This window comes from Triticum urartu, chromosome 4A (genome assembly GCF_056163025.1).
Source record: "Triticum urartu cultivar PI428250 chromosome 4A, HENAU_Tu73, whole genome shotgun sequence".
Classification (NCBI taxonomy): Eukaryota; Viridiplantae; Streptophyta; class Magnoliopsida; order Poales; family Poaceae; genus Triticum; species Triticum urartu.
The window spans coordinates 529,015,593-529,042,957 of NC_141876.1; the positions used below are offsets into that span (position 1 = coordinate 529,015,593).

At 44.7% G+C, this 27,365-nt stretch overlaps 1 protein-coding gene and 1 pseudogene across 1 annotated transcript in view; one reads left to right on the plus strand and one right to left on the minus strand.

Annotated features, from left to right (window-relative positions):
* Nucleotides 1–613: 613 nt before the first annotated feature.
* On the minus strand, nucleotides 614–2,052 carry LOC147976430 (uncharacterized; annotated as a pseudogene).
* A 176-nt stretch (nucleotides 2,053–2,228) lies between these two features.
* The window catches only part of LOC147976431 (protein FAR1-RELATED SEQUENCE 5-like), a 42,182-nt gene continuing 17,045 nt past the window's right edge, over nucleotides 2,229–27,365 (plus strand). The window contains exon 1 of the mRNA XM_087520856.1: nucleotides 2,229–2,415. Within this exon, the coding sequence (XP_087376982.1) occupies nucleotides 2,229–2,415 (187 nt within the window). The remainder of the gene's footprint in view (nucleotides 2,416–27,365) is intronic.

A 27,365-nucleotide genomic window follows, 5' to 3' on the forward strand; every position in this document is an offset into this window, starting at 1 on the left:
ATTCATTGTCAACATAAGTGAGCATGCAACCTCAAGCAGATGTCTGTTTTTACGCTCTGCAGCACCATTTTGCTCTGGAGTGTTAACACAGGTCGTTTGATGTTCAATGCCATTTGAGGCAAGGAACTGCCCAAATTCTTGGTTGACATATTCAATTCCATTATCTGAACACAAAGTTTTAATAGTTGCCCCATGTTGATTTTTAATAAGAGCACATAGATCTTTAAAAATCGAGAACACGTCACTCTTACGCTTCAAAAGATAAAGCCAAGTGTAACGACTACAGCAATCTATAAAAGTTACAAACCATCGATGTCCAGAAATGGAGTGAACCTCACAGGGTCCCCAAACATCAGAGTCAATCATTTCAAATGGTTTGTCACTTCTTAAAGCTATACTAGGATAGGAACCCCTTGTATGTTTAGCCAATTCACAAGCATCACATACCAGGAGCTCCCTGGGAGACAACTTAAAAAGAGAAGGGTAAATACGAGATAATGCCACAAAAGAAAGATGTCCGAGCCTGCGATGGTGCAGTAGTAGTTCTTGACCAGGAGACAGACATGATGCAAAAGCAACTTCATCACTTCCTTCATCAAGATAGTAGAGTCCATCATGCACGGTCCCAGTCGCCAACAATCTCCCTGTGTCTATCTCCTGAAAAGCACAACGGGTAGGATCAAACCAACATCTACAATTAAGGGATTGAGTAATAGAGCTAACGGACAAGAGATTGACTGAAAATTTTGGAACATGTAGGATAGGGGATAAGGACAATGTCTTAGTGCACCTGACAGATCCACATCATGTAATAGGTGCCATGGATCCATCAGCTACACGTACCTTGTCCTTACCAGAACAAGGTGTATAGGAAGTGAATAAATTCGAGACTCCTGTCATGTGGTTAGTAGCTCCTGTATCAATAATCCAAGATTTTGGTTGTGCTCGAGAAGTGTGGACCTGATGATTTGGCACACCTTGGTCAGAAGTGACATGAAGGCTAGACTCAACTTTAGATGAACCTTGAGAGGAAGAGGAGCCTTCTGAGAGTCTAAGCTTGGAAGTGAAATCCTCAAGAGCTCGCACATCTACCACTGGGAGCTCCCTTGTGGATGTAGTGAGATTAGCATGTCTTTTACTTGCTCCCTGAACTCCCCCTGGTCGAGACTTCCCTTTTTCCCACCAAGATGGATAGCCATGCAGCTTAAAACACATATCCTTTGCGTGTCTGGTCCTTTTGCAATGGTTGCAAAATAGTTTGCTTTTATCTATTTTACCAAACGGCCTTGGAGCATGACGAGCTTGTATGGATAGGGCTGCACGTGCATCTGAATTTTCCTGACCATGCTCCTTGGGTTGAGTAAGACGAGTCTCCTCCTCAATCACACTAGAGATGATATCGTCAAGGCTTAGCCATTCAGTTTTGAAGAATATTAGCTGACGACGGAGGTCAAATTCCTAATTCAGGCCATCAAGGAAGAGCTTGCCCACAAGTTCAAACCAGGTATGGTGAATAGCCATGTCATTCTTGTCAATTGGTTGAAATGGATGGTAATAATGCTACTCCCTGTACAATCTCTTTATCTCACCAGCATACTCAGTCACTGATTTTGAGCCTTGCTTTAAGTGAGTCAACTCCTGCATGATGCGAGTAGCCTGCATCTTATTTGACTTTCCTGAGAATTGGTTCTCCAAAGCTCTCCACACTTTAGATACAGTGGTCATAGTCTCAACTTGCTCTCGAATTGATGGTTCCATGCTTCCTAATAACCAGACCAACACTCTGTCATTGATTTGTTTTGTGCTAGTGCCACTTTCATCAGCACTAAGCAATTCTTCGTAACCATGAGAACTCAGGATTAACTGGGCATGTCGTGCCCAACTGATGTAATTGCTTGGTCCAACCAACTTTACTGGTTTTGGCTCAAGCGCATACTTGACTGCTTCAGGAACCAATTTGAGTTGTTGTTGCTGCTCAAATACTTTGCTAAAAAATTCATATAACTTATCCACACTACTATCCCCTGACTTCTCCTTGGTTGGATCTGCCATGATTTACCACCACCAAAAGAGCCAGTCACACATGACTTCTTTTGCAGCACTCCACTAGCAACAACACACAGGCAGCACAAAGCAGAGTACTAGCAGAGTCGATGGCGACTAAATGTACTAGTACTCTCGAATGCACACAAGCAACAGAAGTATTTAAATCCGGCCACCAAGCAGAGATGAGATATACGGCAACACTAATCACAGTTGACCAAAAGCAACCACAATCAGCAACAGCAAGCCAGCTTACTCCTTCGGCAGGAACAGCCGCACCAAGCAGTTTCCTAGCGTCAGAGTACGGCAAATACCAGGAGTACGCTCAGCCACACCGGACGGCGGTCGGCACGCAACAGGCAGCAGTGGACGGTCGCGGCGCTCCTTGCCGCAGCTTTGAGATAACCTCGCAGGTCCCGGCAGCAGCTCGAGTGCGCAACAATCACCACCGATAGCCGCAAATCACGGCGACACAGCACCGCAATAGGTCGAAATCACAACAAAAAATAGAGAAGATTAGCCTGCTCCGATGCCATGTTGAAAATCATATGAGATTTGAGAGATTTGAGCTAGGATTTTGAGGGAGCATAAAGAAGAGGATTTGGGGAAACTCTGGATCGTTTCACACGGACAGGGATCAGGTGACATGCACCTTTGCATGTCACTGTGTGACTTGCGGCCCAAATTTATATTTAAACATTGTAAAAAAATCTGGAAAAAATCATGCATGTTCATAGCACATATTAAGATAATCCCTAAAAAATTTAGATCAAAATTCGAAACATACACCAAGAAGCAAAAAAGAGAAACTCATATATGAATAGTATACAGAGAACCATTCGCAACTATTCATAAAAGATTTCTCTTTTTTGCTTCTTGATGTATGTTTCGAATTTTGATCTGAATTTTTTAGGGATTATCTTAATATGTGCTATGAACATGCATGATTCTTTTCAGATTTTTTTTACAATGTTTAAATATGAATTTGGGCCGCAAGTCACACGGTGACATGCAAAGGTGCATGTCACCTGATCCCTGTCCGTTCCACACACCGATCCCTTCTCTCTGTACTCATTTATATTTGTTTGTACAATTTACGTTTTAGTCCCTAAGAAGTCACCTAATTACAGTATTCATACACCAACAATATGTTCTTTTGTTTATCTAGCAGAGAGTTGCGAGGGCATCATCCTGAGTGCATCAAATGTGCTAAGTACTTACGTACTTTTTTACCATGTAGATATTTTTAATCCCATTTACCGTCTTCCTAGCATAATACATGACATTTTGGATATTGATACATTTCTATAGGTATATCTCTGACCTTTATTTTCCATATAAAATGTATCACTATATCGTTAATATTACCAAAATAAATTGTGAAATATTTTTCTGAAAATTCAAATCACGTTGATCCATATTTTCTTCTTCTTAATAGGCTATTATCCGGTCAGGCATTGGACTGCAGGACTAACAAAAACTTCAATAGAGATAAAGTGTCCAACCGCATGTTCACTCACAATGGAAAATTAAATCTGGAAACAGATTTAAATTTTCAAAAATTAAAAACATTTTAAAAATAATCTTTGAGATGCTCTTGGATATTCATGAACAAAAAAGATTGTTATTTCTATAGAAAAAGGGTAAGTGCTCTATTTAGGCAAATGGGTAAGGCCATGTAGTGTAGCTAGATGGTTGCTAGTAGCTTATATGCTTCACCCTTCACGCACGGTGCATGAAGAACTCCTGGTGGTTTTGTCTTTCTGCTGACCTTTTGAAACCTTGCACTCCTGTTATTTTGGAAAGGGCTTGTCGTCACCCTTCTCCATCTAGCAATGTAATTTCTTGGAGTTGATGTACCTCGAACTGATCATGATGTAAATCGGTCATGTTTAATAGTATATATCATCATCACAATTGCCCTTCTATATATGTTCTTTTGTTTATCTAGCAGAGAGTTGCGAGGGCATCATACTGAGTGCATCAAATGTGCTAAGTACTTACGTACTTTTTTACCATGTAGATATTTTTAATCCTATTTACTGTCTTCCTTGCATAATACATGACATTTTGGATATTGATACATTTCTATAGGTATATCTCTGACCTTTATTTTCCATATAAAATGTATCACTATATCATTGATATTACCAAAATAAATTGTGGGAGATTCATATTACCAAAATGTATTACCAAAATGTATCACTATAAAATGTATCACTATATCGTTAATATTACCAAAATGTATCACTATCCGAGATTTATATATTCAATGTCGAGGGAGGCTCTCGTCCTTCACATCCATGGCCACCAAAAACCAGAGAAGAAACCTTTCCCCCACCCAGGGGGGTGGGGGCTCTCTTCCCCTATCTTTTTTTTACCATGTAGATATTTTTAATCCTATCTACCGTCTTCCTTGCATAATACATGACATTTTGGATATTGATACATTTCTATAGGTGTATCTCTGACCTTTATTTTCCATATAAAATATATCAATTTGCCTAATTCACATCTAGATGTTTTTTAAGAATGTCACATTAAGCTTCCATAAATATATAATGCAACAACAAGAAACAAAAAAAACTAGAACAAAAAAATAGACCACAAACAGAGTGGACATTATCTTAGATGTGACATAGACATAACTATGTCATATCTAGATGTGTCCTAGACAGACCCAAAATATATCACTATATCGTTAATATTACCAAAATGAATTGTGAAATATTTTTCTGAAAATTCATATCACGTTCATCCATATTTTTTTCTTAATAGGCTATTATTTGGTGCTAATTTCTTTAAATAATACATTTTTCATTAATTCGAGAAATAATACGCGGTTTTGAAAATTTTCAAAAATAATACACTGTCGGCTTAGGTGAAGCCGATTGGATCCAGTCGGACATGGCGAAGCCGATTGGGGTCTAGTCGGCATTGCCAAAGCCGACAGCTGCATGCAACCATATTTTGCACTATAATTTTATCCCACGTCCCTCCACGCACAAGCAAGAACCCACACAGCACCGACATCAACCGCATCCGGACATAGACGCCTTATATCCGTAAGCTCCTGCGGGGGGGGGGGGGGGGGACATAAGTACTGAAGAAATACGTAGTCCCAATTGATGTTGACAAGAATAAATATGAAGAGACATACTCGGCAGCTGTGGCTGCAACACGAAGCCTGACGTGGGACCCTGCTGCCGTGGGTGTGCTTGGTCGTCAGCTGCTCTGCTAGACGTGGACGCGGCTGACGTCGGTGTTGTGTGGGTGCTTGCTGGTGCATGGAGGGACGCGGCTGGTACTGGTGCATGGAGGGACGCGGGACACTAGTGCAGAACCGGGCAATAGCACCGGTTCGTAAGGGCCTTTAGTGTCGGTTTGGTAACCGGTGCTAAAGTGTAGGCACTAAAGCCCCCCCCTTTAGTACCGGTTCAGCACAAATCGGTGCTAATGGGCAACCACGTGGCACGAGCCAGCTTCGGGGGCAGGGAGCCCTTTAGTACCGGTTGGTGTCACCAACCGGTATTAAAAGGTTGGGGGGGTTTGGGTTTATGATTTCTTTTTCATTTAATTTTGTGTTTTCCATTTAATTATTTTTTGTTTGCTGGTATTTTACGATACTACATATTTTATACGTTATGCATATATATAAATAGAATTTCTAGTAGAACCGATCATAGTACATATATATATATATCATCGAATGTCTCACAACCACCATTAATTAATTCACACATATATACACACATGTATATATATACAATTTCTCCTAATTGGTGCCTTCGGAGCCAGTGGCATTAGCCTAGCTAATTGGTGCCTTCGGAGCACGATAACAATTGGAAGTGGTTCATGGGGGTGGTAGCGGGTAATAGTATTCTCCTTTGGGATCTATGACCTGGTCGAGCAAAAATCCCGCTATTTCCTCTTGAATTGCTTCTATGCGGTCCTGTGCTAGGAGCTTGTCCCGCAGCTCTTTGAACTGTTAAGAAGGAGATCAATATGCATGTGTATTAGTTGTGTGACTAGATATCGATAATGGTGTAAAAATTGTGAATAGTGTTCTGACAATCGATATCGTACCCACTCCTGTCTTTGAGATTTGCTCCTTTCGGACGCCATCATGCGAATGTTCTCGCAAACGTAGTATGCACATAGATCATTCCCCGGCGCCTGCTTCAGGGCCTTTACGAGAATGGAATTTGATCAGATAATAATTAATCAAGCATGATAATTAAAGAGATGGCAGCTAGCTAGTACTACTTAATTACTTACCTTGGGTCGATACCATTTCAGATTTTGTTTCCATGGGCCTGGAGTGGCCCTGATGAACTTTGTCCAAGCCCTGCCCGCCGACAAAGAAAATGAATAAATGGGTTATTAAATAGTTGTTATCAGGAAATGACGAACTAATTAAATAGGCCGAGATATAGTTAATAATGATTGAAATTACCTGTTGACTATCCCCTTCACGATGGTGTAGTCACTTACTTTCTTAAGTAGTGAGTCTAGTACTTCAACTGTTCCTTCATCAACTTTAATGATAAACAAGATCCGGTGAAATCTGCATGCACACACGTTTGCATTTCTTAATTAAGCGGGCATATGTAAGCAAAAACATGTAGCTAGCTAGTAGGGAAAAACAGAATTTGTAGTACAAGACAGTGTGACTCACTGGAAGTTATAAGGAAGTAGTATATCTTCATTGTGTTGGAAATATGCCCTAGAGGCAATAATAAATTAGTTATTATTATATTTCCTTGTTCATGATAATCGTTTATTATCCATGCTAGAATTGTATTGATAGGAAACTCAGATACATGTGTGGATACATAGACAACACCATGTCCCTAGTAAACCTCTAGTTGACTAGCTCGTTGATCAATAGATGGTTACGGTTTCCTGACCATGGACATTGGATGTCATTGATAACGGGATCACATCATTAGGAGAATGATGTGATGGACAAGACCCAATCCTAAGCCTAGCACAAGATCATGTAGTTCGTATGCTAAAGCTTTTCTAATGTCAAGTATCATTTCCTTAGACCATGAGATTGTGCAACTCCCGGATACCGTAGGAATACTTTGGGTGTGCCAAACGTCACAACGTAACTGGGTGGCTATAAAGGTACACTACAGGTATCTCCGAAAGTGTCTGTTGGGTTGGCACGAATCGAGACTGGGATTTGTCACTCCGTGTAAACGGAGAGGTATCTCTGGGCCCACTCGGTAGGACATCATCATAATGTGCACAATGTGATCAAGGAGTTGATCACGGGATGATGTGTTATGGAATGAGTAAAGAGACTTGCCGGTTACAAGATTGAACAAGGTATCGGGATACCGACGATCGAATCTCGGGCAAGTATCGTACCGATAGAGTAAGGGAATTGTATACGGGATTGATTAAGTCCTTGACATCGTGGTTCATCCGATGAGATCATCGTGGAACATGTGGGAACCAACATGGGTATGCAGATCCCGATGTTGGTTATTGGTCGGAGAGTCGTCTCGGTCATGTCTACGTGTCTCCCGAACCCGTAGGGTCTACACACTTAAGGTTAGGTGACGCTAGGGTTATAGAGATATTGGTATGCGGTAACCCGAAAGTTGTTCGGAGTCCCGGATGAGATCCCAGACGTCACGAGGAGTTCCGGAATGGTCCGGAGGTAAAGATTTATATATGGGAAGTCTTGTTTTGGTCGCCGGAAAAGTTCCGCACATTATCGGTATTGTACCGGGAGTGCCGAAAGGGGTCCGGGGGTCCACCAAGGGGGTCCACCTGCCCCGGGGGGCACATGGGCTGTAGGGGTGTGCGCCTTGGCCTATATGGGCCAAGGGCACCAGCCCCAAGAGGCCCATGCGCCAAGAGATAAGGGAAAGGAAGAGTCCTAAAGGGGGAAGGCACCTCCTAGGTGCCTTGGGGAGGATGGACTCCTCCCTGGCCGCACCCTTCCTTGGAGGAAGGGCCAAGGCTGCGCCCCCCCTCTCCCTTGGCCCTATATATAGTGGGGGGAAGGGAGGGCAGCCTAACCTAAGCCCTGGAGCCTCCCTCTCCCTCTCATGACACATCTCCCTCCTCCCGCAGCGCTTGGCGAAGCCCTGTTGGAATCCCGCTACTTCCACCACCACGCCGTCGTGCTGCTGGATCTCCATCAACCTCTCCTCCCCCCTTGCTGGATCAAGAAGGAGGAGACGTCGCTGCTCCGTACGTGTGTTGAACGCGGAGGTGCCGTCCGTTCGGCGCTAGGATCATCGGTGATTTGGATCACGACGAGTACGACTCCATCAACCCCGTTCTCTTGAACGCTTCCGCGCGCGATCTACAAGGGTATGTAGATCCACTCCTCCCTCATTGCTAGATGACTCCATAGATTGATCTTGGTGATACGTAGAAAATTTTGAATTATTGCTACGTTACCCAACAGTGGCATCATGAGCTAGGTCTATGCGTAGTTACTATGCACGAGTAGAACACAAAGTAGTTGTGGGCGTTGATTTTGTTCAATATGCTTACCGTTACTAGTCCAATCTTGATTCGGCGGCATCGTGGGATGAAGCGGCCCGGACCGACCTTACACGTACTCTTACGTGAGACTGGTTCCACCGACTGACATGCACTAGTTGTTGGAAATATGCCCTAGAGGCAATAATAAATTGGTTATTATTATATTTCCTTGTTCATGATAATCGTTTATTATCCATGCTATAATTGTATTGATAGGAAACTCAGATACATGTGTGGATACATAGACAACACCATGTCCCTAGTAAGCCTCTAGTTGACTAGTTCGTTGATCAATAGATGGTTACGGTTTCCTGACCATGGACATTGGATGTCGTTGATAACGGGATCACATCATTAGGAGAATGATGTGATGGACAAGACCCAATCCTAAGCCTAGCACAAGATCATGTAGTTCGTATGCTAAAGCTTTTCTAATGTCAAGTATCATTTCCTTAGACCATGAGATTGTGCAACTCCCGGATACGGTAGGAGTGCTTTGGGTGTGCCAAACGTCACAACGTAACTGGGTGGCTATAAAGGTACACTACAGGTATCTCCGAAAGTGTCTGTTGGGTTGGCACGAATCGAGACTGGGATTTGTCACTCCGTGTGACGGAGAGGTATCTCTGGGCCCACTCGGTAGGACATCATCATAATGTGCACAATGTGATCAAGGAGTTGATCACGGGATGATGTGTTACGGAACGAGTAAAGAGACTTGCCGGTAACGAGATTGAACAAGGTATCGGGATACCGACGATCGAATCTCGGGCAAGTATCGTACCGCTAGACAAAGGGAATTGTATACGGGATTGATTAAGTCCTTGACATCGTGGTTCATCCGATGAGATCATCGTGGAACATGTGGGAGCCAACATGGGTATCTAGATCCTGCTGTTGGTTATTGACCGGAGAGTCATCTCGGTCATGTCTGCATGTCCCCCGAACCCGTAGGGTCTACACACTTAAGGTTCGATGACGCTAGGGTTATAGAGATATTAGTATGCGGTAACCCGAAAGTTGTTCGGAGTCCCGGATGAGATCCCGGACGTCATGAGGAGTTCCGGAATGGTCCGGAGGTAAAGAATTATATATAGGAAGTGCTATTTCGGCCATCGGGACAAGTTTTGGGGTCACCGGTATTGTACCGGGACCACCGGAAGGGTCCTGGGGGTCCACCGGGTGGGGCCACCTGCCCCGGGGGGGCACATGGGCTGTAGGGGGTGCGTAGGCCAAGGGCACCAGCCCCAAGAGGCCCATGCGCCAAGAGAAGGGGAAAAGGAAGAGTCCTAAAGGGGGAAGGCACCTCCGAGGTGCCTTGGGGAGGAGGGACTCCTCCCTGGCCGCACCCTTCCTTGGAGGAAGGGCCAAGGCTGTGCCTCCCCCCTCTCCCTTGGCCCTATATATAGTGGGGGGAAGGGAGGGCAATGACATCTAAGCCCTGGCGCCTCCCTCTCCCTCCCGTGACACATCTCCCTCTTCCCGCAGCGCTTGGCGAAGCCCTGTTGGAATCCCGCTACTTCCACCACCACGCCGTCGTGCTGCTGGATCTCCATCAACCTCTCCTCCCCCCTTGCTAGATCAAGAAGGAGGAGACGTCGCTGCTCCGTACGTGTGTTGAACGCGGAGGTGCCGTCCGTTCGGCGCTAGGATCATCGGTGATTTGGATCACGACGAGTACGACTCCATCAACCCCGTTCTCTTGAACGCTTCCGCGCGTGATCTACAAGGGTATGTAGATCCACTCCTCCCTCGTTGCTAGATGACTCCATAGATAGATCTTGGTGATATGTAGGAAAATTTTGAATTTATGCTACGTTCCCCAACACTAGTTGCATAAGGTGGCTAGCGGGTGTCTGTCTCTCCCACTTTAGTCGGATCGAATTCGATGAAAAGGGTCCTTATGAAGGGTAAATAGCAATTGGCATATCACGTTGTGGTTTTTGCGTAGGTAAGAAATGTTCTTGCTAGAAACCCATAGCAGCCACGTAAAACATGCAAACAACAATTAGAGAACGTCTAACTTGTTTTTGCAGGGTATGCTATGTGATGTGATATGGCCAAGAAGAATGTGATGAATGATATGTGATGTATGAGATTGATCATGTTCTTGTAATAGGAATCACAACTTGCATGTCGATGAGTATGCCAACCGGCAGGAGCCATAGGAGTTGTCTTAATTTATTTATGACCTGCGTGTCAACATAAACGTCATGTAATTACTTTACTTTATTGCTAACCGTTAGCTGTAGTAGTAGAAGTAATAGTTGGCGAGGCAACTTCATGGAGACACGATGATGGAGATCATGATGATGGAGATCATGGTGTCATGCCGGTAACGATGATGATCATGGATCCCCGAAGATGAAGATCAAAAGGAGCAATATGATATTGGCCATATCATGTCACTATTTGATTGCATGTGATGTTTATCATGTTTATACATCTTATTTGCTTAGAACGATGGTAGTAAATAAGATGATCCCTCACTAAAATTTCAAGAAGGTGTTCCCCCTAACTGTGCACCGTTGCGAAAGTTCGTCGTTTCGAAGCACCACGTGATGATCGGGTGTGATAGATTCTTACGTTCGAATACAACGGGTGTTGACGAGCCTAGCATGTACAGACATGGCCTCGGAACACATGCGAAACACTTAGGTTAACTTGACGAGCCTAGCATGTACAGACATGGCCTCGGAACACAAGAGACCGAAAGGTCGAGCATGAGTCGTATAAAAGATACGATCAACATGAAGATGTTCACCGATGTTGACTAGTCCGTCTCACGTGATGATCGGACACGGCCTAGTTGACTCGGATCATGTAATCACTTAGATGACTAGAGGGATGTCTATCTGAGTGGGAGTTCATAAGATGAACTTAATTATCCTGAACATAGTCAAAAGGTCTTCGCAAATTATGTCGTGGCTCACGTTTCTGTTCTACTGTTTAGATATGTTCCTAGAGAAAATTTAGTTGAAAGTTGATAGTAGAAATTATGCGGACTAGGTCCGTAAACTGAGGATCGTCCTCATTGCTTCATAGAAGGCTTATGTCCTTAATGCACCGCTCAGTGTGCTGAACCTCGAACGTCGTCTGTGGATGTTGCGAACATCTGACATACACGTTTTGATGACTACATGATAGTTCAGTGCGTAATGCTAAATGGTTTAGAATTGAGGCACCAAAGACGTTTTTGAAACATCGCAGAACATATGAGATGTTCCAAAGACTGAAATTGGGATTTCAGACTAATGCCCACGTCAAGAGGTATGAGACCTCTGACAAGTTTTTTTAAGCCTGCAAACTAAGGGAGAAAAGCTCAATTGTTGAGCTTGTGCTCAGATTGTCTGAGTACAACAATCGCTTGAATCAAGTGGGAGTTGATCTTCCAGATGAAATAGTGATGGTTCTCCAAAGTCACTGCCACCAAGCTGCTAGAGCTTCGTGATGAACTATAATATATCAGGGACATATATGATGATCCTTGAGATATTCGCGATGTTTGACGCCACAAAAGTAGAAATCAAGAAGGAGCATCAATTGTTGATGGTTGGTGAAACCACTAGTTTCAAGAAGGGCAAGGGCAAGAAGGGAAACTTCATGAAACGGCAAATCAGCTGCTGCTCTAGTGAAGAAACCCAAGGTTGAACCCAAACCCGAGACTAAGTGCTTCTGTAATAAAGGGAACAGCCACTGGAGCAGAATTACCCTAGATACTTGGTAGATGAGAAGGCTGGCAGAGTCGATAGAAGTATATTGGATATACATTGTGTTAATGTGTACTTTACTAGTACTCCTAGTAGCACCAGGGTATTAGATACCGGTTCGGTTGCTAAGTGTTAGTAACTCGAAACAAAAGGCTACGGAATAAACGGAGACTAGCTAAAAGGTGAGATGACGATATGTGTTGGAAGTATTTCCAAGGTTGATCAAATATCGTACGCTCCCTCTACCATCGAGATTGGTATTAAAAGCTAAATAATTGTTATTTGGTGTTTGCGTTGAGCATAGACATGATTGGATTACGTCTATCGCAATACGGATATTCATTTAAGGAGAATAATGGTTACTCTGTTTATTTGAATAATACCTTCAATGGTCTTACACCTAAAATGAATGGTTTATTGAATCTCGATTGTAGTGATACACATGTTCATGCCAAAAGATATAAGATAGTAATGATAGTACCACCTACTTGTGGCACTGCCACTTAAGTCATATCGGTATAAAACGCATGAAGAAGCTCCATGTTGATGGATCTTTGGACTCACTCGTTTTTGAAAAGTTTGAGACATGCGAACCATGTCTATTGGTGTATATGCATGAAGAAACTCCATGCAAAGGACCGTTTGGACTCACTTGATTTTGAATCACTTGAGACATGCAAATCATACCACATGGGCAAGATGACTGAAAGCCTCGTTTTCAGTAAAATGGAACTAGAAAGCAACTTGTTGGAAGTAATACATTTTGATGTGTGCAGTCCAATGAGTGTTGAGGCGTGTAGTGGATATCGTTATGTTCTTACTTCACAGATGATTTGAGTAGATGTTGAGTATATTTACTTGATGAATCACGAGTCTGAATTATTGAAAGGTTCAAGTAATTTCAGGGTGAAGTTGAAAGATCATCGTGACAAGAGGATAAAATATCTATGATATGATCATAGAGATGAATATCTGAATTACGAGTTTGGCACAGAATTAAGACATTGTGGAAATTGTTTCACAACTGATACAGCCTGGAACACCACAGTGTGATGGTATGTCCGAACATCATAACTGCACCCTATTGGATATGATGCATACCATGATGTCTCTTATCGAATTACCACAATAGTTTATGGGTTAGGCATTAGAGACAACCACATTCACTTTAATAGGGCACCACGTAATTCCGATGAGATGACATCGTATGAACTATGATTTAAGGAAACCTAAGCTGTCATTTCTTAAAAGTTTGGGGCTGCGACGCTTATGTGAAAAGGTTTCAGGCTGATAAGCTCGAACCCAAAGCGGATAAATGCATCTTCATAGGACACCCAAAACAGTTGGGTATACCTCTTGTCTCAGATCCGAAAGCAATAAGGGATTGTTTCTAGAATTGGGTCCTTTCTCGAGGAAAAGTTTCTCTCGAAAGAATTGAGTGGGAGGATGGTGGAGACTTGATGAGGTTATTGAACCGTCTCTTCAACTAGTGTGTGGCAGGGCACAGGGAGTTGTTCCTGTGGCACCTACACCAATTGAAGTGGAAGCTTATGATAGTGATCATGAAACTTCAGATCAAGTCACTACCAAACCTCGTGGGATGACAAGGGTGCATACTACTTCAGAGTGGTACGTAATCCTGTCTTGGAAGTCATGTTGCTAGACAACAATGAACCTACGAGCTATGGAGAAGCGATGGTGGGCCCGGATTCCGATAAATGGCTCGAGGCCATAAAATCCGAGAGAGGATCCATGTATGAAAACAAAGTGTAGACTTTGGCAGAACAGCTCGATGGTCGTAAGGCTATAGAGTACAGATGGATTTTAAAAGGAAGACGGACAATGATGGTAAATGTCACCATTAAGAAAGCTCGACTTGTTGTTAAGAAGTTTCCCGACAAAGTTCAAGGAGTTGACTACGGTGAGACTTTCTCACTCGTAGCGATGCTAAGAGTCTGTTGGAATTATATTAGCGATTACTACATTATGAAATCTTGCAGATAGGATGTCAAAACATTGTTTCCTCGACGATTTTCTTGAGGAAAGGTTGTATGTGATACAACCGGAAGGTTTTGTCAATCCTGAAAGATGCTAATAAGTATGCAAAGCTCCAGCAATCCTTCTGAGGACTGGAGTGGGCATCTCGGAGTTGGAATGTATGCTTTGATGAGATGATCAAAGTTTTGGGTTTATACAAAGTTTATGAGAAACTTGTATTTCCAAAGAAGTGAGTGGGAGCACTATAGAATTTCTGATGAATATATGTTGTTGACATATTGTTGATCAGAAATGACGTAGAATTTCTGGAAAGCATATAGGGTTATTTGGAAAGTGTTTTTCAATGGAAAACCTGGATTAAGCTACTTGAACATTGAGCATCAAGATCTATAAGGATAGATCAAAACGCTTAATGGTACTTTCAAATGAATACATACCGTGACAAGATTTTGAAGGAGTTCAAAATGGATCAGCAAAGAAGGAGTTCTTGGCTGTGTTATGAGGTGTGAACATTGAGTAAGACTCGAAACCTGACCGCGGCAGAAGAGAGAGAAAGGATGAAGGTCGTCCCCTATGCTTTAGACATAGGCTCTACAGTATGCTATGCTGTGTACCGCACCTGGAGTGTGCCTTGCCATGAGTTAGTCAAGGGGTACAATAGTGATCCGGGAATGGATCACATGACAGCGGTCGAACTTATCCTTAGTAACTAGTGGACTAAGGAATTTTCTCGATTATGGAGGTGGTAAAAGAGTTCGTCGTAAAGGGTTACGTCGATACAAACTTTGACACTAATCCGGTTGACTCTAAGTAGTAAACCGGATTCGTATAGTAGAACAGTTATTTGGAATAGCTCCAAATAGAACGTGGTAGCTGCATCTGGGAGATGACATAGAGATTTGTAAAGCACACACGGATCTGAAAGATTCAGACCCGTTGACTATAACATCTCTCACAAGCATAACATGATCAAACCCAGAACTCATCGAGTGTTAATCACATGGTAATGTGAACTAGATTATTGACTCTAGTAAACTCTTTGGGTGTTAGTCACATGGGGATGTGACCTTGAGTGTTAATCACATAGCGATGTGAACTGGATTATTGACTCTAGTGCAAGTGGGAGACTGTTGGAAATATGCCCTAGAGGCAATAAAAAATTAGTTATTATTATATTTCCTTGTTCATGATAATCGTTTATTATCCATGCTAGAATTGTATTGATAGGAAACTCAGATACATGTGTGGATACATAGACAACACCATGTCCCTAGTAAACCTCTAGTTGACTAGCTCGTTGATCAATAGATGGTTACGGTTTCCTGACCATGGACATTGGATGTCGTTGATAACGGGATCACATCATTAGGAGAATGATGTGATGGACAAGACCCAATCCTAAGCCTAGCACAAGATCATGTAGTTCGTATGCTAAAGCTTTTCTAATGTCAAGTATCATTTCCTTAGACCATGAGATTGTGCAACTCCCGGATACCGTAGGAATACTTTGGGTGTGCCAAACGTCACAACGTAACTGGGTGGCCATAAAGGTACACTACAGGTATCTCCGAAAGTGTCTGTTGGGTTGGCACGAATCGAGACTGGGATTTGTCACTTCGTGTAAACGGAGAGGTATCTCTGGGCCCACTCGGTAGGACATCATCATAATGTGCACAATGTGATCAAGGAGTTGATCACGGGATGATGTGTTACGGAACAAGTAAAGATACTTGCTGGTTACGAGATTGAACAAGGTATCGGGATACCGACGATCGAATCTCGGGCAAGTATCGTACCGATAGACAAAGGGAATTGTATACGGGATTGATTAAGTCCTTGACATCGTGGTTCATCCGATGAGATCATCGTGGAACATGTGGGAACCAACATGGGTATCTTGATCCCGCTGTTGGTTATTGGCTGGAGAGTCGTCTCGGTCATGTCTACGTGTCTCCCGAACCCATAGGGTCTACACACTTAAGGTTAGGTGACGCTAGGGTTATAGAGATATTGGTATGCGGTAACCCGAAAGTTGTTCGGAGTCCCGGATGAGATCCCGGACGTCGCGAGGAGTTCCGGAATGGTCCGGAGGTAAAGATTTATATATGGGAAGTCTTGTTTTGGTCGCCGGAAAAGTTTGGCGCATTATCGGTATTGTACCGGGAGTGCCGAAAGGGGTCCGGGGGTCCACCAAGGGGGTCCACCTGCCCCGGGGGGGCACATGGGCTGTAGGGGTGTGCGCCTTGGCCTATATGGGCCAAGGGCACCAGCCCCAAGAGGCCCATGCGCCAAGAGATAAGGGAAAGGAAGAGTCCTAAAGGGGGAAGGCACCTCCTAGGTGCCTTGGGGAGGATGGACTCCTCCCTGGCCGCACCCTTCCTTGGAGGAAGGGCCAAGGCTGCGCCCCCCCTCTCCCTTGGCCCTATATATAGTGGGGGGAAGGGAGGGCAGACTAACCTAAGCCCTGGCGCCTCCCTCTCCCTCTCATGACACATCTCCCTCCTCCCGCAGCGCTTGGCGAAGCCCTGTTGGAATCCTGCTACTTCCACCACCACGCCATCGTGCTGCTGGATCTCCATCAACCTCTCCTCCCCCCTTGCTGGATCAAGAAGGAGGAGACGTCTCTGCTCCGTACGTGTGTTGAACGCGGAGGTGCCGTCCATTCGGCGCTAGGATCATCGGTGATTTGGATCACGACGAGTACGACTCCATCAACCCCGTTCTCTTGAACGCTTTCGCGCGCGATCTACAAGGGTATGTAGATCCACTCCTCCCTCATTGCTAGATGACTCCATAGGTTGATCTTGGTGATAGGTAGAAAATTTTGAATTATTGCTACGTTACCCAACAGTGGCATCATGAGCCAGGTCTATGCATAGTTACTATGCACGAGTAGAACACAAAGTAGTTGTGGGCATTGATTTTGTTCAATATGCTTACCGTTACTAGTCCAATCTTGATTCGGTGGCATCGTGGGATGAAGCGGCCCGGACCGACCTTACACGTACTCTTACGTGAGACTGGTTCCACCGACTGACATGCACTAGTTGCATAAGGTGGCTAGCGGGTGTCTGTCTCTCCCACTTTAGTCGGATCGAATTCGATGAAAACGGTCCTTATGAAGGGTAAATAGAAATTGGCATATCACGTTGTGGTTTTTGCGTAGGTAAGAAATGTTCTTGCTAGAAACCCATAGCAGCCACGTAAAACATGCAAACAACAATTAGAGAACGTCTAACTTGCTTTTGCAGGGTATGCTATGTGATGTGATATGGCCAAGAAGAATGTGATGAATGATATGTGATGTATGAGATTGATCATGTTCTTGTAATAGGAATCACGACTTGCATGTCGATGAGTATGCCAACCGGCAGGAGCCATAGGAGTTGTCTTAATTTATTTATGACCTGCATGTCAACATAAACGTCATGTAATTACTTTACTTTATTGCTAACTGTTAGCTGTAATAGTAGAAGTAATAGTTGGCGAGGCAACTTCATGGAGACACGATGATGGAGATCATGATGATGGAGATCATGGTGTCATGCCGGTGACGATGATGATCATGGAGCCCCGAAGATGAAGATCAAAAGGAGCAATATGATATTGGCCATATCATGTCACTATTTGATTGCATGTGATGTTTATCATGTTTATACATCTTATTTGCTTAGAACGACGGTAGTAAATAAGATGATCCCTCACTAAAATTTCAAGAAGGTGTTCCCCCTAACTGTGCACCGTTGCAAAAGTTCGTCGTTTTGAAGCACCACGTGATGATCGGGTGTGATAGATTCTTACGTTCGAACACAACGGGTGTTGACGAGCCTAGCATGTACAAACATGGCCTCAGAACACATGCGAAACACTTAGGTTAACTTGACGAGCCTAGCATGTACAGACATGGCCTCGGAACACAAGAGACCGAAAGGTCGAGCATGAGTCGTATAAAAGATACGATCAACATGAAGATGTTCACCGATGTTGACTAGTCCGTCTCACGTGATGATCGGACATGGCCTAGTTGACTCGGATCATGTAATCACTTAGATGACTAGAGGGATGTCTATCTGAGTGGGAGTTCATAAGATGAACTTAATTATCCTGAACATAGTCAAAAGGTCTTCGCAAATTATGTCGTGGCTCACGTTTCTGTTCTACTGTTTAGATATGTTCCTAGAGAAAATTTAGTTGAAAGTTGATAGTAGCAATTATGCGGACTAGGTCCGTAAACTGAGGATTGTCCTCATTGCTTCATAGAAGGCTTATGTCCTTAATGCACCGCTCAGTGTGCTGAACCTCGAACGTCGTCTGTGGATGTTGCGAACATCTGACATACACGTTTTGATGACTACATGATAGTTCAGTGCGTAATGCTAAATGGTTTAGAATTGAGGCACCAAAGACATTTTTGAAACATAGCAGAACATATGAGATGTTCCAAAGACTGAAATTGGGATTTCAGACTAATGCCCACGTCAAGAGGTATGAGACCTCTGACAAGTTTTTTTAAGCCTGCAAACTAAGGGAGAAAAGCTCAATTGTTGAGCTTGTGCTCAGATTGTCTGAGTACAACAATCGCTTATTGACCTCCTCTGGCTCGACCAAAGGTTGGCCCCGGGCATATTTCCGTTTTATTTCCTCCTCTCTAGTCGAAGACATGGGCTCGATATCGAGGAGTTGTCCTACAGTGATCCCGATCGATTAAGCCTGCGCAATATGCTCCTTGGTTATTACCACATCGCCCACCTTGGGAACGTTAACGGTTTGCCCACAATAATATTGGACGCGCCTACTCTCATGTGTTGTTGGCACAACAAGCGGGGGGATTGACTGCGCCGCCTGTTCTCCCAGCTGGGGAACGGTTTTACCGCTCCTTTTGCCAACTGATTTGCTCGAGCTCGAGCTCGCCTCTTTCTGTAGACATGCTCGATTTAACTTCTTGATGTGGCGCTCATAGTCTGTGTCAACAGGCTTGGGAGCTGGTGCTCTAGCCATACGAATGAAGTGGTCAATCTTTTCCACAGGCACTTTCTCCCTTGGTGGCGGTGGCGGTTTCGGTGCAAAATGGGCTTCCACCTCGGCCTTTGATATGGCTACGTTTTCCTCCTCGGACTTGTCGTAAGGCCTCTGCGGAAGAGGCACGAGGCTTGGACCATATTGAAATCGCTTGCCTCCGCCTATACCTCCAGTACTACCTCGACTTGTACCGCTACGCACCATAGCTGAGGCGGCTCTCTTCCGTGATTGCTGAGGCGGCAAAGACGGCTGACGTGGCTGAGTTGGAGGAGGAGGAGTGGCCTGAAGCTGTGCCGGACTTGGAGGAGGAGTGGCCTGAAGCTGTGCCGGACTTGGAGGAGGAGTGGCCTGACGCTTTGCCGGACTTGGAGGAGGAGGAGTGGCCTGAAGCTGTGCCGGACTTGGAGGAGGAGTGGCCTGACGCGTTGGTGGACTTGGAGGAGCGGGAGTCTGCTGACTCGGTGGCAGACTGCGACGAGGAGTCGGATGACGCGGTGTCGGTGGCCTTCGAAAGATGATGCAATCCTTTCTCCATAGGATGATACGATGGTTGGCCTCTCCTAGTGTGTGCTCATCGTCACCTCCAGGAATGTCAAGCTCTAGCCCTGAATATTGGTCCACCACCTCATCAACCAAGACACGAGCATAGCCCGTTGGAATCGGGTTGCAATGGAAGGTTGCCTCGGGGGGATTTGTAAAAGCAAGGGCATCCGCCACCTTCATGGATATGTTCTTCATTTTGAAGCGTAGCTCGCAGTTAGTGTTCTCCATAATGTCATCCACTGGGTAGCTATCCAGCAATGCGTCGCCCGGGGCGGAACCCACGCTGCTTCTCGGCATGGATGGGACGGTGCTATCCAATGGTGGATCATCCGCTAGCTGCTGAGACCCCCTTTGCTGCCTAAGTGAGTCGATCTGCTCCTGCTGCTGCTGGAATTTGACTGCCAAGTCCGCGTGCGCTGATTCTAGGCCTTGAAGGCGTTCATAGTCTAGCTTCCTCTGCTCCTCCTCCATCTTCCTCTTCTTCTCCTCCGCAATATTCTTTCTTGCACGGGTTCTGTAGTCGGCGTTCCAGTCCGAAAACCCCTCATACCACGGAATAGCGCCCATGCCTCGTGTTCTTCCCGGGTGTTCAGGATTTCCCAGGGCACGTGTAAGCTTGTCGTTCTCTCTGTTGGGCTCGAACAACCCCGATCGAGCCTCTTCTATTGCAACAAGTAGCTTATCTTCGGCTCCGTCTAGACATGCCTTCTTCGAAACTTTGCCTGTCTTCGGGTCTAACTCCCCCCCATGCGCATAGAACCAAGTCCTGCACCTGGGGGGCCAGCTCAATGTTTCTGGAGTGACACCTGCATCCCGCATCTGTTTCTCAGACTTATCCCACTTAGGCATTCCCACCGCATAGCCACCTGGCCCAAGCTTATGGAACTTATCCTTTTTTGCGGCATTGGCCTTGTTTATTCTCGACCGTTCCTTAGATAATTCCGAATCCTTGAATTTCACGAAATCGTCCCAATGAGCACTTTGGTTCTCTAGTGTTCCCTCGAATACTGGAGTCTTCCTTCCTCTGTTGACGTACTTGGCCCATTCACGAATCTTGTGGTTCTTGAATGTAACCGCCATCTTCCTAAGAGCAGCGTCCTTGACTTTCTCCACATATGCATCTATGAAATGACCTGGTAGGGTGAAATGTTCCATGAGCGTTTCCCAAAGCAGAAGTTTTTGTCTGTCGTCGACAAAAGTAACTCCTGGACGTGGCTTTGCTGGCTCTCTCCATTCTTGAAGGGAGATTGGGAGTTGGTCCTTCACAAGAACTCCGCACTGACAAATGAACTTGTCCGCAATCTTCTTAGGCGCTAATGGTTCGCCATTAGGTCTGATTGCCTCGATATTGTACTTTACGCCCTCCTTCAACTTTTGTTCGGGCCTCGTTTCGTCCTGTTGCCTGAAGATTTGCTCGATCCGGATGGCTGAAAGAAGAAAGATCAATTCGTTAATATATCTTCAAGTCATTTAAAACATGTGATGATCACCAGATGCCTGCTTATATAAATATATATACCTCGCCGGTCTTTGTTGTTTCAATATCAACATTTTCTTCGTCATGTTTATAGTTCATGACTTCATCAATTCGGTCGTCGCGATCGAATATCATATCACCCTCCCCGGTGTTGTTTAGATATTCGGAGCCGTCATAATCTTCTTCATTCTGATATCATCTGGCCCGCGAGGATTACGTATGATATTGAACAGGGCCTCTTCTCCCTCTCTGCCGGTATTGTCCGCCATAGGTTTTGTTTAACTAATCCAAAAGAAATATATTCAAATTACAATGCATGGATGCAATCAATTAATAAGGAAAAACTGAATCAATCATAGTACATAATAAGCATCATCGAATATAATCTCGAATACGTCGTCTCGAATAATAGATATAATCTCGAATACATCGTCTCGAATAATAGATATAATCTCGAATACATCGTCTCGAATAATAGATATAATCTCGAATACATCATCTCGAATAATATATATAATCTCGAATACATCGTCTCGAATAATATATAATCTCGAATACATCATCTCGAATATTATATATCGAATACATCACTGGCTAGGTAGCTAATAAAGATCAAATACTACAGAAGAATCTAGGACACTCGCGGTTCCTGCGGCGCGGGCGGTGGACACCCAAAGAGAAGGAACCCTCACAGGATCATAGCTGAAGTGAGATCCCTGAAGAAACTGCCAGGTATTGGAGAACCTGCCACCCTCTAACGCAACCATGTAGCGATGGACGTGCTCGTCCTCCTCCCTGACACGGCGACGTACCACCTCCGGCAGGGTCGGCTCCCTCCACACCGAAACTGGCCCACGCGAACGCCACCAAACGAGATCAGGGTCGACGACGGGACCCGGGGCCGGGTTCCTCATCAAGCGGCGCGCCCCTCCAGGCAGCACCTCCCAGTGCCAGCCCGGCGGAGCCCAGTCCTGGACATGGGTCAGCCGGACGTCGTCGCGGACAGGTCGACGGCGAGGATGCAGGCCGGGCATCGTCGAGAACATACTAGCTATATGCCCGCAAAAAGTAACATTTTTTAATGATTGGATTTTGATAACTAAAATTTCTAACATTTCTATATAACTAACATTCCTATAACATTTCTAACAATGCTATATAACTAACATTTCTATAACATTTCTAATATTTCTATAACTATAAAACAGAAAAAAAATTATAACATTTCTATATATATAACTATCATTTGTATAACATTTCTAATATTTCTATAACTAAAAAAAAGAAAAATTTCTAACTTTTTTATAACTATTTCTATAACTAAAAAACAGAAAAATTTCTAACAATTCTAACTTTTCTATAACTATTTCTATAACTAAAAAACAGAAAAATTTCTAACAATTCTAACATTTCTATAACATTTCTAACAATGCTATATAACTAACTATTCCTATAACTAAAAAAGAAAAAATTCTAACATTTTTATAACTATTTCTATAACTAAAAAACTAAAAAAATGTATGTGTGTGTGCTCACCGGTGAGGCGAGAGGCGACGGGGGGCGGCGACGGGGACGGCGACGGGCGCGACGACGACGGGGACAGAGACGGGGCGGCGACGATGGGGACGGGGACGTACGGGCCGGGGCGACGACGACGGGGATGGGGCGGCGATGACGGGGACGGGGACGATGTGGGACAGGCCGGGACGGGGCGGCGGTGACGATGGGGACGACGGGGCGGCGACGAGGGATATGGAGACGGGGGCGGCGGGCGACGGGGCAGAGGAGAAGAAGCAGATGAGAAACTGAAATTTTTGAAGTGTTTAGTTATATAGGATGGACCTTTAGTACCGGTTGGAGCCACCAACCGGTACTAAAGGCCTGTTTTGGCCAGCCCAAGCGGCGGGAAGCGCACCCCCTTTAGTACCGGGTGGTGGCTCCAACCGGTACTAAAGGCCCCCCCTTTAGTACCGGTTGGTGCCACCACCCGGTACTAAAGGGGGTGCGCTGGTGCAGGTGCGGTACGGGAAGTTTAGTCCCACCTCGCTAGCCGAGGGGCGTCCGCACTGGTTTATAACCCCCCATGCGGTAGCTCTCTCGAGCTCCTCTCCAAAGCAGGCCTACTGGGCTTACATGTTCTGTGCTGCCCTATGGGCCTACTGGGCCTTTGCGGGTCTGGATCCTGGCCCAACAACAGGTTGGATTTCTAGTCGTATGCAGGCCGCTCTGGCCCAGTAGGCGGGCTTTTTTTATTTTTTTTTTGCTTTATTTATTTTTGAGTTGTTTTTTTGTGTATTTAGAGTTTCTTTATGAATATTTTTGCTTTAGGTACAAAAAAATTACAAACTTTCTGTTAGTGCCCGTAGTTTTCAAATTTGAATAGTTTAAATTTTGAATTATTTGAAATTAGTGCGAATCCTTAGTTTGTGAATAACTTAACTTTAAAAATCAGTAAAGGCATGAAAGAATTTGTTTGCACATAAAATTTCTTCGCGTTTCAAATGCCAAAACACATAACTACCCTAACTATTACAGAGATTCCCTCCTGGGTGTGAAACACAGAAGAAAGTGATGATAGTGAAGCCGATCACATCCCATATCTTTGGGTGTGAAACTTTTTCTTCGCGTGTATCCCTTTGCGCCGTAACCATGGAAAATCTTCATCATTTAACGGGATGCTCGGGTCAATATTCACTGTGAATGGAGCAATTTCATCAAACTTTTCATAATTTTCTGACATGTCTGTCTTGTCATCCACTCCCACGATGTTTCTCTTCCCAGAAAGAACTATGTGCCGCTTTGGCTCATCGTACGATGCATTCGCTTCCTTATCTTTTCTTTTTCTCGACTTGGTAGACATGTCCTTCACATAGAAAACCTGTGCCACATCATTGGCTAGGACGAATGGTTCGTCTGCATACGCAAGATTGTTGAGATCCACTGTTGTCATTCCGTACTGCGGGTCTTCCATTACCCCGCCTCGTGTCATATTGACCCATTTGCACCGAAACAAAGGGACCTTCAAACCACGTCGATAGTCAAGTTCCCATATGTCCTGTATATAACCATAATATGTTTCCTTTCCCGTCTTGGTTTCTGCATCAAAGCGGACACCACTGTTTTGGTTGGTGCTCTTCTTATCTTGGGCGATCGTGTAAAATGTATTACCATTTATCTCGTACCCTTTGAAACTCATTATATTCGAAGATGGTAATTGGGATAGCAAGTACATGTCATCTTGAATAGAGGCGTCATGCATGGTACGTGTCTGCAACCAGCTGGCGAAACTCCTGGTTTGTTCACGTGTAATCCAGTCATCAGACTGCTCCGGGTGTTTGGAGCGTAGCAAATTCTTGTGTTCATCCATATACAGAGCCACGAAGGCGGAATTCTGTAGAACTGTGTAGTGTGCTTCAGTGAGAGAATGTCCGTCCATACATATTATTTGTTCCCCTCCTAGCGTGCCTTTTCCATCCAGTCTGCCTTATGCCACGATTCAGGAACACCAATCGGCTTAAGGTCAGGAATAAAGTCAATACAAAACTCAATGACCTCCTCATTTTCATGGCCCTTGGAGATGCTTCCTTCTGGCCTAGCACGGTTATGAACATATTTCTTTAAGACTCCCATGAACCTCTCAAAGGGGAACATATTGTGTAGAAATACAGGACCCAAAATGTTAATCTCTTTGCATAGGTGAACTAGGACGGTGGGAACACCAACTCGAAACTGACAAGACATTGCACCAAATCATTCTCTAACCTTGGTATGATTTCTGGATTGATTACCTTCTGAGAGATTGCATTGAGAAATGCACATAGCTTCACAATGGCTAATCGAACGTTTTCTGGTAGAAGCCCCCTCGATGCAACCGGAAGCAGTTGCGTCATAATCACGTGGCAGTCATGAGACTTTAGGTTCCGGAACTTTTTCTCTGCCATGTTTATTATTCCCTTTATATTCGACGAGAAGCCAGACAGTGCCTTAATACTGAGCAGGCATTCAAAGAAGATTTCCTTCTCTTCTTTGGTAAGAGCGTAGCTTGCATGACCTTGATGTATGCCGTCTTTTCCGTGCATACGTTGCTGGTCCTCCCGTGCCTCAGGTGTATATTTTGTCTTCCCATACACGCCCAAGAAGCCAAGCAGGTCACACAAAGATTCTTCGTCACGTGCATCACGTCGATTGCGGAGCGGACCTCTAGGTCTTTCCAATAGGGCAGGTTCCAAAATATAGATTTCTTCTTCCACATGGGTGCGCGTCCGTCAGCGTCATTCGGAACAGGTTGTCCACCAGGACCCTTTCCAAAGACCACCTTCAAATCCTTGACCATATCATGTACATCAGCACCAGTACAGTGGCGAGGCTTCGTCCGGTGATCCGCCTCACCTTTGAAATGCTTGCCTTTCTTTCTTACGGGATGCCTGCTCGGAAGAAATCGACGATGTCCCAGGTACACATTCTTCTTACAATTAGCCAAATATATACTGTCGGTATCGTCCAAACAGTGCGTGCATGCGCGGTATCCCTTGTTTGTCTGTCCTGAAAGGTTACTGAGAGCAGGCCAATCATTGATGGTCACGAACAGCAACACCTTTAGGTCAAATTCTTCCCCCATGTGCTCATCCCACACACGTACACCTGTTCCATTCCACAGTTGTAAGAGTTCTTCAACTAATGGCCTTAGGTACACATCAATGTCGTTGCCGGGTTGCTTAGGGCCTTGGATGAGCATTGGCATCATAATGAACTTCCGCTTCATGCACAACCAAGGAGGAAGGTTATACAAACATAGAGTCACAGGCCAGGTGCTATGGTTGCTGCTCTGCTCCCCAAAAGAATTAATGCCATCTGCGCTTAGACCAAACCATACGTTCCTTGCGTCATCTGCAAACTCCTTCCCATACTTTCTTTCGATTTTTCTCCACTGCGACCCGTCAGCGGGTACTCTCAACTTTCCGTCTTTCTTACGGTCTTCTCTGTGCCATCGCATCGCCTTGGCATGCTCTTTGTTTTGGAACAAACATTTCAACCGTGGTATTATAGGAGCATACCACATCACCTTGGCAGGAATCTTCTTCCTGGGGCGCTCGCCCTCGACATCACCAGGGTCATCGCGGCTGATCTTATAGCGCAATGCACCGCATACCGGGCAAGCGTTCAAATCCTCGTACTCACCGCGGTAGAGGATGCAATCATTAGGGCATGCATGTATCTTCTGCACCTCTAACCCTAGAGGGCAGACAGCCTTCTTTGCTTCGTACATACTCTCGAGCAATTCGTTGTCCTTTGGAATCATATCCTTTATCATTACCAGCAACTTTCCAAATCCCTTGTCAGATACACCATTCTCTGCCTTCCATTGCAGCAATTCCAGTGTGGTGCCCAGCTTTTTCTTGTCACCTACGCAATTCGGGTACAACAATTTTTTGTGATCCTCTAATATGCGCTGTAACTTCTTCTTCTCCAAATCACTTACGCAGTTTCTCTTTGCATCTGCAATGGCCCGACCTAGATCATCAACGGGCTCATCCGATGCCTCTTCTTCAGCTTCTTCCCGCATTGCCGGCTCAGCTTCTTCCCGCATTACCGGCTCAGCTTCTTCCCTCATTGTTGTATCATCGTATTCAGGGAACCCATGGCCAGGATAGCTGTCGTCGTCCTCTTCTTCTTCATTGTCTTCCATCATAACCCCTCTTTCTCCATGCTTGGTCCAAACATTATAGTGGGGCATGAAACCGGACTCAAACAGGTGGACGTGAATGGTTTTTGACGTAGAGTAATTGTGACCATTCTTACAGCCAGCACATGGACAAGGCATAAAACCATCTGCTCGCTTGTTTGCCTCAGCCGCAAGCAGAAAAGTACGCACGCCATTAATGAACTCGGGAGAGCATCGGTCATCGTACATCCATTGCCGGCTCATCTTCAATACACAGCACCGAAAACATCAAATTAATACAATACATAAAGATCATACAAAACTTAAATGCAACAAACAAATAACTCTCTAGCTAAAGAATTTAAATGCAACAACAAATGCGATCAAGATCGCAACTAAG